The 17,047-nt window shown below is 32.5% G+C and overlaps 2 protein-coding genes across 2 annotated transcripts; both read right to left on the reverse strand.

Annotated features, from left to right (window-relative positions):
• Window positions 1-822: 822 nt before the first annotated feature.
• Window positions 823-1,724, reverse strand: LOC128295502 (zinc finger protein KNUCKLES-like). Its single transcript, XM_053031129.1, has one exon. The coding sequence runs from the start codon at window positions 1,421-1,423 to the stop codon at window positions 854-856; it is 570 nt and encodes a 189-aa protein (XP_052887089.1). The 5' UTR covers window positions 1,424-1,724; the 3' UTR covers window positions 823-853.
• A 12,837-nt stretch (window positions 1,725-14,561) lies between these two features.
• Window positions 14,562-15,164, reverse strand: LOC108486591 (zinc finger protein 11-like). Its single transcript, XM_017790725.2, has one exon. It carries the CDS (start codon window positions 15,162-15,164, stop codon window positions 14,562-14,564), a length of 603 nt encoding a protein of 200 aa, XP_017646214.1.
• Between the last annotated feature and the right edge of the window lie 1,883 nt (window positions 15,165-17,047).

Raw genomic sequence — 17,047 nt, forward strand, 5'->3', positions numbered from 1 at the left:
TAACCCCACTCAGAATTTTGATAACACTACCCATTTTATCACTTTCCAATCCTTTAAGGCTTTTTAAAGCAACTTTATATATACATGTAATTATACAGTAAAAGATTTTGAAAATGAAAAAGTATGTTTCCATCAGCTGGGTTTTTAATTCATTGAAGCCAGAAATAAACTTAATATATACATCCTAAGAACACCTAGATGCATGAACAAGGGATCACTATATATCAATTGCAACAGGATTTAGTGTAATTTACATTAAAGTTATAGTATTCAGTAAAGGACTTAATTGTATAGAATACTTGTTAGCCTCGGGTAAATATACCGGTTGATAACAAAAGATATAAATAATTTATGCTACGTTTGGTTATTAGTATAATAACAGAAGAAGCTTATTTAATATATGTGTTAAATGGTTACATTGCATTAGACTCACAAGCCATATTATACAACAAATATTTCAAGCACAACTATACAACTATGAAAAAGTAAATAATATGATATATTCATCAAATAACTCAAGTTTTAGATCAAGAAAACAATATTGTGAAAAAGAGAATCAAGAAGAAAAGAAAGATCTTATGATTCATCTTGCCTTCCCTTGCTCTTAGAAGTATATATTATTGGGGAAAAAAGAGGTCCTTACCGTACCTTGCCTTGCCTTGGTCTTTGATGTATGATTATCAATGTGGGTGAAGCAACTTTATGTACCTCATTCAACTTTTTTTCCCACATGAAGAACTATATCCTTTCCTATATCCCAGCTATTTAGTGCTTGATAAAGAATTAATATATGCAAACAACTGAAAATATATAGAGAAAGGGTTTTTAATTATATGTAAATGTAATAATAATACTATGGATGATGACCTAATCGAAGTTCCAAGTCTAATCCATCATCTTGTTGACTACTTCCATATGCCTTGTTGTTTTCATATACATGGGATGGACCCATTCCCAAGCTAAGACCAAAAGGATTCATATTCTGTGAATTGTGTACAAACAACTCATGATAACTGTGTGGGGGTCTAAAACCCCAACCTGAATCTGGGAAAAGAGCTTTATAACTTACAGGTAGCTGGTCAGGATCCATGGAGTGATAGGTTTGGATTGGTGGATAGGGATAGGAGCTTATTCTTGGGTTGTAATTGTCATGATCATCAACATCAACAAATTTATCTGAAACAATAGGAACTGAACTAGGCCTGCTGCCCTTGGCCCTATCTTTCCTATGGATATTCATGTGGCCTCCTAAAGCTTGTGCTGTGGTGAAGCCTCTCTTGCAAAACACACACTCGTAGGACCGACCAGTGCCCGTATCATCGTTGCTTTGCTCCGATCGATCAGTTTCTTCACTCGAGCTCTTCGAGTCTTCTAGCTGGCTGGATTCCATGGAAAGTGTTGACTTAGAGTCCCAAAATCTCATCAAGAAATTAGGGTGGGGTACTGGGGCTGCAGAGATTAAGAGAAAGAGAGGGTATTATATGGAGGAAAAATACATGTAGTTAGACAAGAGACAAATAAAAGACATCGATAGGCCTTTGGGTAATAGTAATTGCAATTGTCTCAAGATGTTCTGGAAAGTCTTTGATGTTTCCTGGGAGAGCTTTTCTGTCAGCCGGCTATGGTGCTAAATCCATCTTTAGCAGACAATACTTCCATATTTTATCCTTTTTCTTTTCTATTATTTGTCGAAATTCTATCTTGTTACTTTCGTCTAAATTTTTCCCTAACCCAGTTTTCACTTTGTCACGTCTCTCTTTTCCTTTTTTTAATATATTTTTTTACTCTAATATATATATTTAACTAAGCTATACTCCATATTCATTTTATGATTATTGATATCAACTCTTTCAGTGTTTGTGATTTATAGTTACCTCTCGTATGAATGGCATTTCTAATTTTCGAATTTAAAATTTTCTCTTAAAACAATGTATCTTATCATTACATGTAACTCGATTGATTATTCCTATATTTTATTTTTATATAAATAGATTTACCCTCTTCAAATACATTTTAATCCATAATTACATCTTATTGGGACTAAATTGAAATATTTTTGAAACTTTTATTATTTTCTTTACTTATAAGATTGAATTAAAAATAATAATCATTCGACTCATGAAGATTAATCTCCATTTTATTTTACCAACTATACTATCATTACGAGTCAAATACGTTACTTGAATGGCATTGAATCCCATAAAATACACCTTTGATTAATTAAGCATGTATTATGTACATTTAATGCATGATCAGAATTAAACACAATTTCCATTTGTTTTATTAATTACCAAAGAAAATTATGTTCCATAATTCCATCTAGTCCATGCCATGGTCATCAATTGTGGCCCTTTAACTTAAATCAAATGTTAATATTATATCATCGGATAAATTTGATATATCGTTTCAATTTATTAGTATTATTACAATATTAAATATAAATAAATAAAATTTTTAAAATTTTTAATTAAATTAATGATTATATTCTAGTTTTAAATGTAATTATTAATTAATGAATTTTTGTAATTTTATTGGGAGAGACCAATTTGTTTATTTTAAATTTGATAGGGACTAAAAATTATTTACATCAATTTATTATTCAAATTATTCGAGTTATTCGAATTGTAAAATTCAATTTAATTTAAACTCTAAACTTGAATTACTTATTCGAGTTGACTCGAATAATTCGAATAACTCGAAATTCAATTTTTTTCAAATCAAATCGAGTTTTACTCACTTCTAATAAATGTATGTAAAACCAACGTATGCTTATGACAGTGGTGAGGAAATATGTAGGAACCTTCCTGCATTATATATATAAATTTCCCCCTCATATAAGTAAAATAATGTAGTTTTGTAGTTTGCATTTGTCGTTAAGTATAAGCTTTTTGCACCATAATTAATGGGGAACACATCATCTATTTTGCCATCACAATCACCTTCATTTACGATCTTAATTAATGGGAGCACGAATTAGCAAACAACTCTGCTAATTATAAACCCAAAAATACAAAAAAATAAATAAATGACGAATAATCTTAAATACAACGTTTGTGATTATCTTAAATTTCAATTTGCAGGCCGAGAATTTTAAATAGAAGAGTAGGTTATAAATGGTAAACAGGGCAGGTGTTTTGTTTGGAATTAAAATGGCGGCTACCACTATCAAATTTCAACCATTTTTATCATTTTTTAATCACTAAACAAATATGCATTTTGATGGAACCATATGTCCATATTACAACCATTTATAGAAAACAAAAGTGGTGAAAGCGTAAGAGAGAGGAAAAGTGAAGCCTGCATTTTTTCTGTGCAAAATATCATAGTTATAAAGGTAATTATTTCATATACTTTCAAAATGGGTATATATATATATATATTATAAAACATTTGTTATACTTTAAATTTGTATATAGTATGATTGATTCTTAGTTTAATTTGTATGGATATTGTTGTTGAAATGCATTATTTTTCTATTTATGAATTGGAGAGGGTTATGGATAGTTCGAGGTATTATGTCAAAAAGAGCATATACGATCCGAATTATAATAAAAATTTTTGTTTATAGAAATTAAAATTTTTATTGAATTGTTAAATTAGAATTCTTATCATAAAGAATATTGGAGTTCTCATTTTATTAACACAATGTGCGAATGGGACTTGATATCCTTGATTAAGTGGAAATTTTTATTTTTGGACATTCTAAAAATTAATTTAATTTAAGTTTTTAGCTTTTAATTAAATAAAAATTAGATTTTTGACCCATTTTAAAAATTAATTATTATCGATTGAGTTTTAACTCGATTGGCATGATCATTGTTATCAATGCAGGAGGATGTGGGTTCGAGCACGTTAAAACGCATTATCCTCCTATTTATGGGTTAAGAAGGGGCTATAGGTAGTCAAAGGCATTGGGTAAAAAAGAATAGATATGATCAGAACCTATAATGAGATTGTTAAAAAAATCCAAAATTTCTATAATTTTTTCTTAAACTCCATCAATATAAAATTTTTAGCTTCATCTCTAATTTTAGTGGATGTTAACGAATAATAATATATTAATAATAATGATTTCTTTAGGGGGAAATTGATAATTTGATTTGTTAAAAAGAAGAGGGTTTTAAGTATTTACATGTCTTGAATTTGACATAGTTTGCCAAGCAAATTCTAACCTACACAAAAAATATGGCATATGAAGACAATGGTGAAAACCAGGACCACAATAACATAATGTTTTCCTACTAAATTCGACTCCGATAATGTATCATTTTCAATTATTATAATGCTATTAATCAATTACAATATTGAATTGTGTAAAACTCACGAAAATATTACAAAAAAAAAAATCGTGACTGTAAAACTTACATGATATTGAGATAGATAATTTCAGAGTTTAATGCTTCATTTTAACTACAAGAACAAATCCACTCATTGTCAGGAACATCAATGTTAGATATAAACTAGAATACTTTATTTGGGAGAGGAGGGTGGGAGAAAAATAAATATTATCATATCTTTGTAGTCAAAGTCAAATATAATTGTTGATAGAGAGAAAGCTGGTGGTTCACACAAAGGTAAGTTGTTGAGAGTTGTTGAGACAAAAGAAGTAAGAGGTATATAGAATATAGATGGAAAGTTGAAGAGGATCCCTTTTAAGGCCAAAGATAGGCATTTATAGGTAAGGGTGACCATCTCTCGACCTAAGTCTTCACAAGTGGCTTGCGCTAGTCTTGTCATGGTTGGCCACTTAGGCAGCATAATATAAGCGGAGACGAGATTGACATGGACCAATCGAGACTCCACGTGTGTTCTATGTAATGAGGGACTTGACACATACACCTTCCTTTTGTGAGGTGGCCAAGAAAAATACCGTGGATACATTCATGAGAACCGTAGTTGACAGGGTGATGCTATTGAAGAAATTTTTGGGAGCAATGACTCGAGTAGTGGCCACTACACTTGGCACAACATAGGTTTTATAACTTGCCTTATTTTTATACATATATGACCAAAAAATCTTGGTTATTTACTTGCATCTTTTTGAGAATTTTCTATAGACAATCTTGTGTTTTTTTTAGAGAGACCAAATAAACAAAGTTATTTTCAAGGATTTTTATGTAATCTACTTACCTTATATATTGAGATATGCAATCCAAGATAATATAGGCTAACTTTATGAAGGTTTATCTCAATCCTTTGTATTCTTATATGAAAGGTAATTAATTTGATAAGATTTGGGTAGATCGTGATGGATTAAATTTTACTTAGTGAAGCTGGATTCGTACTCCAAATATGAAAGGCTTGTTCAACCTTGATAGAGGTTTTATTGTTGAGGGAGTTATAAAAGGAATGCCGAGAGCAGTACCTACTACTATCTGGAACTTTTTAGCTTCATAACTTCCCATATTTGGATTTGGAATTTTTTTTGTAAAAAAAAAATCTTTGGGTTGTGATCTTTATTGATATTTTGGACTTGTGTGAACCTATCTATTATATCCAAACCTGCTATGGAATCATATCTTAAAGATTGGTTCGGATTGAATCAAGCAAATTGACTTTTCTGTGTTGATTATCTTGCTACTTTGATAGGAAAGTTGAATGTAGTTGATTTAGTGTGTTAGCAAGTCGAATCATTATATATTGGGGAGACTAGTATATGTGATGTACTAAATATTGAGAGAATTTATTTATTCATTGAGGAACATTTTGTTTTTAGTGCATTAAGTGTGAAAACTTAGAGAGAGATCTAGATCTTAGGTGCAAAGATGAGTTTGCTAATCAATGAGTGTTAGAACTTGTAATAACTTATTTTAGAAGTTGTTAAGATAGATGATTATCTCTCTAGGAAAGGCCTCCAGTTGTAGGGAAATTGAACTAAATAAATATATTGTTGTGTTCATCTTTGTTCTTCATTAATGCCTAAAGCAATTGGCAATGCTCATAGGACTACTTTTGGCACTGTTTAATTTCCTTGCAAATGACGTTCTCAGTCTTTATAATTGGTATCAGAGCTTTTCATTTAACATAGCTATTGATGTTTCCTGGTGTCGATAATTGCTTTTAATGGAATGTTCTTCAATTTCATGTTCCCCTATATTCGATGGATTAAAATATTCCTATTAGAAGACATGTATGAGAGAGTTTATAAAGTCAACTGATGAGAAGGCTTGGAAGGATATTTTATTAGGTTGGGAGCTACTTACAAAAAAATTAAATAGTGAACCATCAAACCTGAAACCACCCAAACAGCAAATGAAGACATAACATCTAATTTGAACTCAAAGGCTTTATATGTTATCTTCAACAGTGTAAACCTCAAGGATTCAAACACATCTCCAGTTTTATTTTATTTTTTCTTATAAGGCTTGGACCATTCTTGAAATAGTTCATAAAGGAGCCAACACTGTAAAGTAATAAAAGCTACAAAAGCTAACCACCAAATTTGAGACATTGAGAATGCATGAAAATGAGACTCTCGATGAGTTTTATGCCAAGCTATGCAATCTATCAAATCTTACTTTCGCACTTGGTAATGAATGTTCATGCTTGCATGTAGTGAGAAAAGTCCTTAGATATTTGCTTGAGTGTTTTTCCATCAAAGCAACTGCAATTGAAGAGGCTAAAGATGTTGATGTAATAAAAATTTATGAGCTCGTTGGATCTTTTCAAAAGTTAGAAATGAATCTTGATGAGTCAAGGAAGAGCAAATTAAAAGATGAGAAGAGCAAAACCCTACAAGTTACAACACCAGTGGCAATTGTTGGTAACATTGCCATTGAATAACTCCATGAGCATATTGCTTTGCTTACTCAAAACTTTAACAAAGCTGTCAAGGAGATTTCCAAAAGAAATAATGTGTGATATTTCCAAAAAAGTGTAATGATCAATGAAGAGGATTAGAAGCATGTTGCTCTTATTGTTAAAATTGGAGGTGTTGCATCCAATATTGCAACTAACTTTGAAACTGTCAATGGTGGAGATCTTAAATTAGCAAAAGACTTTATAGAGACATAAAAAACTATGCTTGAAAAATAGAATCATGTATGTGAAATTACTTCCAAGGTTGCTGATGAGAATTTTTGTGCTTAAATAGAAAATCAAAGGTTGTTGAAAAACATTAAAGAAAAATACTACCCTTTAGCAAAAAAAAAAGAACCTACCTCAATACTGCTCTAAAGGAGCTTGCAGCAACCAAATCTACCTTGAAAAAGATGAGATTAAGAAGCGAGAAATCATATAAGATTCTTTATATTACCAAAAGAGAACCAATAAAATGTGGTATTTACTATTTTAAGAATAAGGGAAAAGTTGTGATGAAATGGCCAATTTTTGTCAAAGCCACAAATATTATTGATTAAATTGAATGCTCCAAGAAGCGTGTTTTAGTTTATGATGGAGAGAATGGAATCTCTAATCATCAAGCTATTTGTCATTATTGTGGAGTTCCTGATCATAACAGAACTAGATGCTTCAAAATGTTAAAATATCAAAGGTGGACACATGTAGTGGCAGAACTAGTCCCTACTACACCTGACATTGCTCTAGGTTAAAGGCAAGAATCTATATGGAGGAAAAATGAGAGACCATCTTATGGAATAGAGGAGCATAAGAAGAGGAGGATTATCTACCATTATTGTAGTATAATTGGTTATATCATGTCACATTATTATAAGATGTTGAATGACTTGAGATGATGAACTATTACAATATCAATTGAAACTCAACAAAGATACAACCATAAACTAAAAATGCAAAAATTGTTGAAAATCAGTATGAAGATACTTCTACTCCCTTAAGATCTTATGGTAAAAAACCTTATTGTTCCACGAGTTACAACTCCAAACTATAAAGTTGTTGATGAGTTAACATCCATTGCACCCCCTACTGAAACATCATATTGAGGGGGTGTGTGTTGATATGCTATTACTAAGGGGGAGTCTATTGATGGTCTTACTAAAGAGGATTTTCTTCTTTTTTATGCTTTTCGTTGTTTTTATTTATTCTATTTATACATGATATTACCTACATGTTATTATTTTGTGTTGTTGATGAAACCTCAACATATGTAGGTGTTTTTCTAGCTACAATTGCTTGAAAATGCTTTGGATTTTTATCTAAAAAGTGGGAGAATAACATGATTTTAAGGAGGAGATGGAACTTGATTGCAAATGTTAAGTGTTATATTCCTTGCTTGAGAAAATTGGTTACATGGTCTTTGGTCAAAAATGCTAAAGAGGGAGATTGTTGAGGCAAGTTTTGGGAGCAGTGTCTCAAATAGTGACCATTGCACTTGACATTGTTGGAAGATTGGGTTTGGAAAACACAGCGGAAAATAGGTTTAAGGGAAAAACCATAGTTTTAATTTTTTTTCCAAAATAAGAACTTGGTTGTGTAATCTAAAGTAATAAACACTTAATCAAAATTCGTACCTTTTTTATTTGTCTAGGATGAATGCTTCGACCGAGTGGTCTTCTCCTCTATTCTCAAGCTCACGTCTACTGGTGGACTTGCTTCGACTCAATTTTTTTTTTTACAAAACTACCAATATGGCAATTTTGAAATTTCACTAAACTTTTGGGGTCAAGTTATAAATATAAAAAATATCTCTACAAAATTTTTAGAATAATTTCTTCAAAAAATTTTCTCTCCATAACTTTTTCTTGAATTTAAGTGTATGATAATAATGACCCAATCTCTCTTTATATAGGGAGTGTTTAGAGAGAATTTAACTAGGATTATAATTTATCATATTAATAAAATTCTATCTAGATAAATATTTAATATTTAAAATGACATATTATATTAATAATATACTATCAAGATAAATATTAAATTCATTAAAACAATATTATTTTTGAAAAAGTTAATTTGAAACCAAGTTACCCAATAGAGTCCCATTAGGAGTCAACTTTTTCCATTGCTTTAGTGCCAAAGAACCATCGTTGCCGACCACCCGCTGGCAGTCGTATGACCATGGTCGTAGCCACCGTGCCTGGTGGTGCCGTCATCGATGTTGCTTTCTCTGGCACCTTGAACCGTCACCATTTTGCCTGGATGGGCCTAGTCAGTTCAGCTGTTTCCAGTTTAGTCTGGGCCGGTAACGGCCTGACCAGTTTGATCAAACCACTAGTTCAACCATCGACCCAGTTTCATACACAAGGCTTGATTCAACCAATTTTGGGTATCAATCTCGGGTTTTTGTTTTCGCGTTCAATTTCCGATTTCGGGTCAAATTTTCAAGTTCAATTACCCATTAGGCCAATTGTCTGACTTGAAAATTAATTTACAAAAATATCATATTTATTTTAATTAATTTGATTAATTTAATTTAATCAAAATTATTTTTTCCAAAAATCATTAAGATTTTTCAAATTAATTTTTCAAGAAAATTATTTAATTAAATTCTTTAGATAAACAATTCTCACGACCGCCAAAATAATAATCAGAGAAGCCGTAAGGCATATGAGTGGTAACCCAACTAGAATAAGATACAGGAAAGGACACATTGGTAATGCCTAGTGTAAAAACAAACGAGATAAGATGCATCTGAGGATCACAGTTAAGGATCCACCATTATGGATCGCTAGGGCCATTAAATGAAACTTGGATGGGAAAGAAATAGATGCCCCAAAAAAGTATCCTAGTGATAGATATGTCTGTCAATACTACTCCTCTTTGAGGAAAATATATCACGAGTATAGTTGTCTTAGAGTTAATTTCATAGGGAACTATCATGTAAAAGAAATTGTAAATTCAAATGATTGTTCATATAGCAGTCTGTTGGAAACTGGAGGCTCAAGCGGTCCAAAGCAGACATATATGGTACACCTTAGAAGCAAGGTAAAGCAAATAAGGTGGATTACAAAAAGTAATCTAGTGATATTTCAACTCGAATGAAAGGTAGTAGTAGGTAGGAAGAAATGAGGTTAAGTCCACCGTAATGGAACGGATTGTACTGGCAATCTCATTGGGGTTTGTTAGTGAATACCCTAGTATACTATGAGATAATAGAATTAGCAAAGTAAATGCCACGTAACGGGAATGTATTTAGGAAGGTATAATGCGTAGGAATATGAAGATCCAAAGTATGACGGAAGGTCTAGGAATCACCACAGAGTGATAGCTGATCAAAAACTTGACCGAGTAATGGTTGTTAAGCGATCAATCCGCCAAGAAGGAAATACAAAAATTGGCTCGAAGTCCCCCGTTCTGGATAAAACATGAACTTCAAAGTAAAAAAGGAGTAACACATTTATTCATTTTTCGTTAAAACCTCAACAAGATAAGGTTTAGATATATGCATTTATATATATTCAACCTAGTAAAAAAACTCACTAAGTTCTTTGAACTTTTAGGATTTTGGTCCATGGTTGCAGGACTAATTAGGAAATTGAAGAGCTCAAGGAGGGACCAAGCTAGACAGTGTTGGATTAAGAGTCAACGTTAGTAATGTTTCATGCATATGGGAAGAGGGTACTTTAGAGGCTTTGCCTCGGGGTTGATTATATTGTAAGTAAGTAGTTACCTTAGAGTTTAGAAACTTGAGATAGTAAACTTTTATTTGAATTTAAGGACTCTGTTGTAAGATATATATATATATATATATATATATATATTTTATTAATAAAGTCCATCTTAAATTTATTAAGTTTATAATTTGGTCTTTAGTTCAAATCAGGTCCATTTGTGACATTCCACACTAGGATTCAGCTATCAGGTCGGGTAAGGGTGTTACACTCAAGCTTCTCGATTTTTGCATTCAAAGTTGCTACTGTGGCTTTATTTTCTTCTTTCATAGCTGTCATCTAAGCTCCAAGAGCATCATTCTTTTCTGTCAGCTTACCTATAGTAGTATCAAAGAGCGCTTCCAATACGTCCATATTGGAACTAAAGGCCTTTTCCATATATTCCTTGAACTGCTTTCTCATCCGATTTAACTCATTAGTGCATGCCTCCACTACCTCGAGTGTTTCCTTTACTTCTCCTATGGATTCCTCGAGATGGACCACACGACTTTCTAAAGTCGACAACATATCCCTTGATCTTCTTTGTTTCCTACCTTTCCTAGCACGGGTCTCTATCGAGGCATTCTGCTCATTTGCTCCTTTCGACATCTCAACGGTGCCTTCGAACCTTATCTTTGATACCAACTGCCATGGGGCTAGACCTTTTGTCTCGCAATTCGTGCGACCTTAGGCGGTTCCTTCGCTTTGAATGCACCTAAGTCAACCTAACTCTCGCAAAGTGAAGATTATCATAGAATTCTTTTAAGGCATCAAAATATAGCGAAAACAATCTTAAAGACAAAAGAAGCTCAAAAGAGTATAATAGCCACAAAAAAAAAATGTATACAAGGTGTTTGAATAAATGCTCTCAATATATTTTTTAACTCAAAGAATAATGGATACAATGGATGATTACAAATGAGGGAGAGACTTTCAATTTATAGTTGAGCTCCCCTCAAATCCAATGGTACAAATTGATTTACATCAACGACTAAGATTAGCTCCCATCTACAATTAAGAGTCTTAAGGAATTTAAACTCTATACAATATTATCCATTTAGAATTTATGCTAGTTTACCCTGGTAACTCTAGTTTTTATTGAAGTGTTTCACTAGGCCACCAAGGCTTCAAGTAGATGGGCTTCTCCACGGGTTCCATGAATTGGGCTAGTTCATGTGGGTCAAATGAGTCACATTTAATAAGTTGACCTCTATAAGGCATTTTGTGCGCAATAGTCACGGGCTTTGACATGTACCCATGACAATAAGATCAAATTAATACAAAGTACAATGAACAAAGTATCGAAAAGAACTAAACAAAATCAGAAAATTTTTAAACAAAATCCATACATGATATACACATAATGAAACTGGAAATTTACACATTACAATTACATATTATGAAACTCAGAACTTAAATAATTAATAACCCAACACCGATATCCAACAATATCAAGTTGTCATCTGCAAACTTAAAACTTATAAATAGAAAAACGAAAATTTATTTGCAAGTTTCTAAAAATGAAAAATTGGATGGGTGTGCTTATGGAGTTGACATGGACTGAAAGGTCCATTACACAATTCCAGCCCATTTGTTTGACGGGCTTTCAATACAAAATCGACATTTTTAGGGCTTATATTCATGGTTGTTGAAAATTCAAGATTAAAATTTACTGGAGGAAATCTCATAATATAATCTGTCAAAAAATATTATTAGACCATAATATCTTAGATACATTATTATTGTGGGTGATGTGGGCAGCCTATTAACAACATTAGAAACCATATAATTAGAAAAAATTTTAGGGAGGTTTTTAGCTACTATAAGTTTAGCCAAGATTGTTAAGTATGGCATAGAAAACGGGCCATGATTTAAAGCAAAAGTGCAAAAGGGGAAGGGGACTTGACTTTGCGAACAAGGAGGAGAAGAGACGAGACGAGTCGTGTGGCACTGCCAGCCTTAAAATGGTGACGTGCGCCGACTAGCTTTTCCTTTTATCCCTCCATGCATGCCTCTCCTATCACTCATCTTTTCACTTAAACATGCACTTGGGTAGGCACTGTTCTTGAGTCTTTGACCCGCCCTAAACGTCTATTCTTTTAACCTTGTTAGTATTATTTATTTACCTTTGGGGAATGACTCCATTTTGATCCTTTCTCATTACCTTTTCTCTGTTTCTTCTCCCACAGTCCACTCATTCTCACCCTTTCTTAATTGCTAGGTCACTCAGGACACAGTGAGAGACAGATATGGAGGTCAGGGCAGAGTTCGTAAGTGTTGTTGTTTCTGGTCGTTGTTTGCTGGGTTGGGAAAAAGAAGGTTGGGTTTCTTGTTTAAGAAAGGCCATCATGTTCCATCTGACATGCTCAAAGACATTTGTGGGGAACATGCAAAAGTTTCAGATGTTGGGAAGCACAACTTCCCTCCCTATGTATGCACACATACCAAAATGCCTCTTTAAATTAGAAATCAATGGACACATGCCAATGGACTACATTTACTGGTCACTGCCTGCTACTACTTCAACTCTTACAACCATCATTCATGCCTTCTTCAGTAATGCTATGTGATATTTGATCATCAATACGACAGATGTCGAATTACAGACTTTTTTTCCGCTGACTCTAGTTAAAATACAATTTTGACAATCTCCTATAAGTTTACATATAAATATTATAGTTTGTTTATAAAAGAAAACCTTTTTTCCTAACAGCGCTACCTATTAAGGTAATTTGGACAACGAAAACATAGTTTAACATAGATATTACAATTAAAAAGTGATTTTGAAAAGTGTTATAGGAAAAAGTTCAATAAAGTGTAGTTTAGATTTTCTAAGTGATTAGTATTTCTATAAAAAAACAAATAGATTTTGTAAATTTAAAATGTTTATTTTAATCTAAAAGTTGATGGCATCACATTATTAGTGTGAAAGTATTTGAAAGTTTTAAGTTGATACAATATTTAGAATTATTCATAATTCATTTTAACTCTTAAATAAAAAGATAAAACGTGATTCATGGTCGAACCCATGTCATCTTGCATCGAAAACAAAATCAATACCAACTAAATTAAGACTCAATCGACATTAATTTTATGATATATAAAACAAAATTTTAAATGCTTTTTAATTAACTAATATAAAGTTAATTACCTTTTAAGCCATTAATACTATAAATGGAAAGAAAAGCAAATTTATAATTTCCACCCTAAAGGGAATTTGCAAAAGTCGAAAGTAGTAATTTTCAGTTTTAATTTTGGATTAAAAAACCAATTTAAAGTTAAAAACTAAATTGATTTTAGTTAATTGATATCATTATTGTTATAATATAGAGAGTTTAAGTAATTATTATCCTCGGTGTTATAACAATAGAGTTGACTATTGTTGGTAATGGTAGTATAGCACGTAGATTCTCCTCCGGGTGCCTTACTATCAAACAGTATAGCAGTAAAGGGCTACAGTTGGACGCATGCTTAGATAAGGTTGATGGGAATTCTCATCGTTTCTTTTCTTTTCTTAAGATTTTCCTTTCTTTTTCCCAAGATCAAGGAGTGAGTATAAAATTAATTAATGAGAGCCATTAAAGAAAAATGACGTACTTGTTTTTTTTTCTTCTGATTTTGCATCAGAAAGAATGCAAAAAGAACATTCATTAATTGAACAAACATCTCATCTGTCCATACCAGACAAACAATTTCACTTTCGATTAATAAATTACGATTTTCAATCCAAGTAAACTACCTGTTATGATGATCCTGGTCTTGACAGTTAACGCATAAAAAATATTCGTGGAAAAGCTGATGACAGATTGTTTAAATCAAAAAGTAAGGTTATATATATATTTGCTAAAACATTAATTTTAGTCTTAATATCAGTATAATATGCCTTGAACTTTGACACCTGGTGGATGATGGATGAGAAAGCGATGGGGAAGGAAAAGAGAGAATCTTGCAGTTGTAGAGATAAAATAGAAAAAAAGGAACAGAAGATAAGTAAATAATGCAACCCAGATGATGAAATAAGATACATAAATTGGAGCCACAATACCACCATTGCACTTAAAGATGCCCCAGTCGAAGATCTAGATCTAAAACCTCCTTTGTATCTCCGAACCCTGTAGCCAAGTCTAAACCAGTAACCCCACCGACCTCAAGCTTATAATTTGGTGCATGCACCTTCAAATTTTCAACCCCAGCTGGGAAGGGTGTCATGGTATTCTCCTGTGACAAATCTCCAAGTTGAGGGTTCAGAGGCTTTTTTGGGTTTTCCCCATAGGTTAGAACTGAAGACGAAGGAGTGGGGAAGAGTGGAGAAAGCAAGGAATGATGGGGATAGACAGAGAAGTCATCAGATGGAGAAGAAGAATTAATAGGGTTAGGGTTAGGGTAATTAGGGTTTGAGCTGGGTTTATTAGGGTTCTGGGATTCTAAAACCCATGAAGAAAACAATCTCAACCTGGCTCTATCCTTCCTATGAACATTCATATGACCTCCAAGGGCTTGAGCTGACCTGAATTCTCTCTTGCAAAAGGTACAAGTATAATATTTTGCGGGCCATGGTGACTTACAACATGAGTACTGCTCACCCTCCAACTCCACCAAGTCCAACCTGTTAAACTCCCAATTGCCCATCTTGCTTGTACTCCAATCACTCCTTTCCATGCTTGCTTCTGTATTCTAAAAACATTTAAAAAGAAAAGAGAGTAAGATTAAAAAGTAAAACCCCCAAAAATGTTGGTTTAACTGATTAGAAAAAAGCCGTAAGAAGAAGACAGAAAGTGAATCAAAATTTACAGAGAAAAAGAAAGCGAACGTACTGATGATCGATCTGCGAGAGATACAGTTAAGTTAAAGCAGGTGAGACGAATTGGGCAAGTATTATATCTGCTTTATAGATAGCCGCTACTGAAATTCTATGCGCCACAAACAAATCATATTTATTCTATTAAATTAAATGTGCTCACCAGCAAATGTTGGTTCTACTTCTGGATATTAATTACTTGGCTGATATATCAACCCACCCATTTTAACCCCCAAAATGGCAATTTATGGCGATGTGTACTGAAAATGCATATAGCTTTAGTTATCTATACTATAATTAATTTTGAATTGTTTTAAAAAAAAAGTATTTATATATGTTGATAGAAGTCTACAATAAAAGAGGAGATAAAGAGGAGAAGGTGGTGGTGATATAAAGATCGATTCACCTATATAGATAAAGATTCCGAAAATAAGGGCAGTAGGAGAGAAGTAAGGTGGCTACGAAGGTGAGGGAAATTGAGTGTTGTATGTAAATGCTTAATGTTGTTGAGAGGGTAAAACTCATTCTTTCATTGTTCTTTTAGGTATTTATAGAGGAAGGTCTCATGCCTTATCCTATGCTTGGTGGTGCCACATCATAAACAAATACGAGTGGTGGTCCACTCGTGTGGTCGACTAGGTAATAGGCCAATTGCCCTCAATTGTAGTATTGCTCTAACATTCCCTTAGCTGAAGTAATACGAAGTTGTTATGTCCCAATGGTCCCCTCTTAATGGTAAGTGTGTTCCCACTAAAAAACAAGTAGTCTAATAACGAGTAGAGTGCACGGGTGGCTGGTCAACTAGTGACTAGCTAGGCATATATGGAAATCCGTAAAGGTTATACAACATATATATTTCCTCATCAAGTGAATTTTATTAAATAAAAAAAAGTGTATGAAACAACACCATAATTGCAAAGCATGAGATCACCTCAAAATATATGTTCAAACCAATACCAAAGATCTCAAAATAAAAAACATAAAAAAAAAAACCCACACTAGATGAAAAATTAGACAACTCAAAACAAATACAACTCCAAACATTCAGAAAGATAGCATTAATAAATAGCCTTTGATAATCTTTTTTCCTTTCTTGCATCTAAGTTGTTGAAACATTGGTTGCCTGTACTATTACCTTGTTCTATTTCATGTTAAAATAATAGATAAAACAACTAGTTTTTGGAACAATGAAAGTTTTCGTGTTTGGTTGACATATTTGACTTATTCAATTAATATGGTTTATTTCTAAAATATTACTAACAAATGAAAGAGAATTTCATGCAAGAGTATGTTATGATATTCTTATCTTTTTTATTGACTTGGAGAAGAAAGGAGTAGAGTTTGAGTTGGTGAAGAATTCTATCCTTATCTTTCAAGAGAGTTTAAACTTATTGGAAGGTCGAATTATGAACAGCCTTATTTGATAAATAGTTAAGATAATTTATTTGATAAAATTAACTTTTAAATTGAAGACAAAGTCTTATAGAAATTCGGCTCAAAAGACTCTTAAAGATGCCCATAAATAGGCAGTAATACTGCACATTGAAGGCATGGTTCTTAAGTGTCTAAGTCGAGTATTTTGTTGAGTTTTCTTGTTTTTTTTGTTTGACACTCTTATAGGTATTATTTGGAGAGTTCTATTATTTTTATGTGAGGATATTTTGGGGAGAATGATTTTAACGATTGTGTTCAACATTAGGGTTGCCATTATCTGTTGTTGTAACAATAGATATTAGGTTTAATC

Source organism: Gossypium arboreum, chromosome 7 (genome assembly GCF_025698485.1).
Source record: "Gossypium arboreum isolate Shixiya-1 chromosome 7, ASM2569848v2, whole genome shotgun sequence".
In the NCBI taxonomy this organism is placed as follows: domain Eukaryota; kingdom Viridiplantae; phylum Streptophyta; class Magnoliopsida; order Malvales; family Malvaceae; genus Gossypium; species Gossypium arboreum.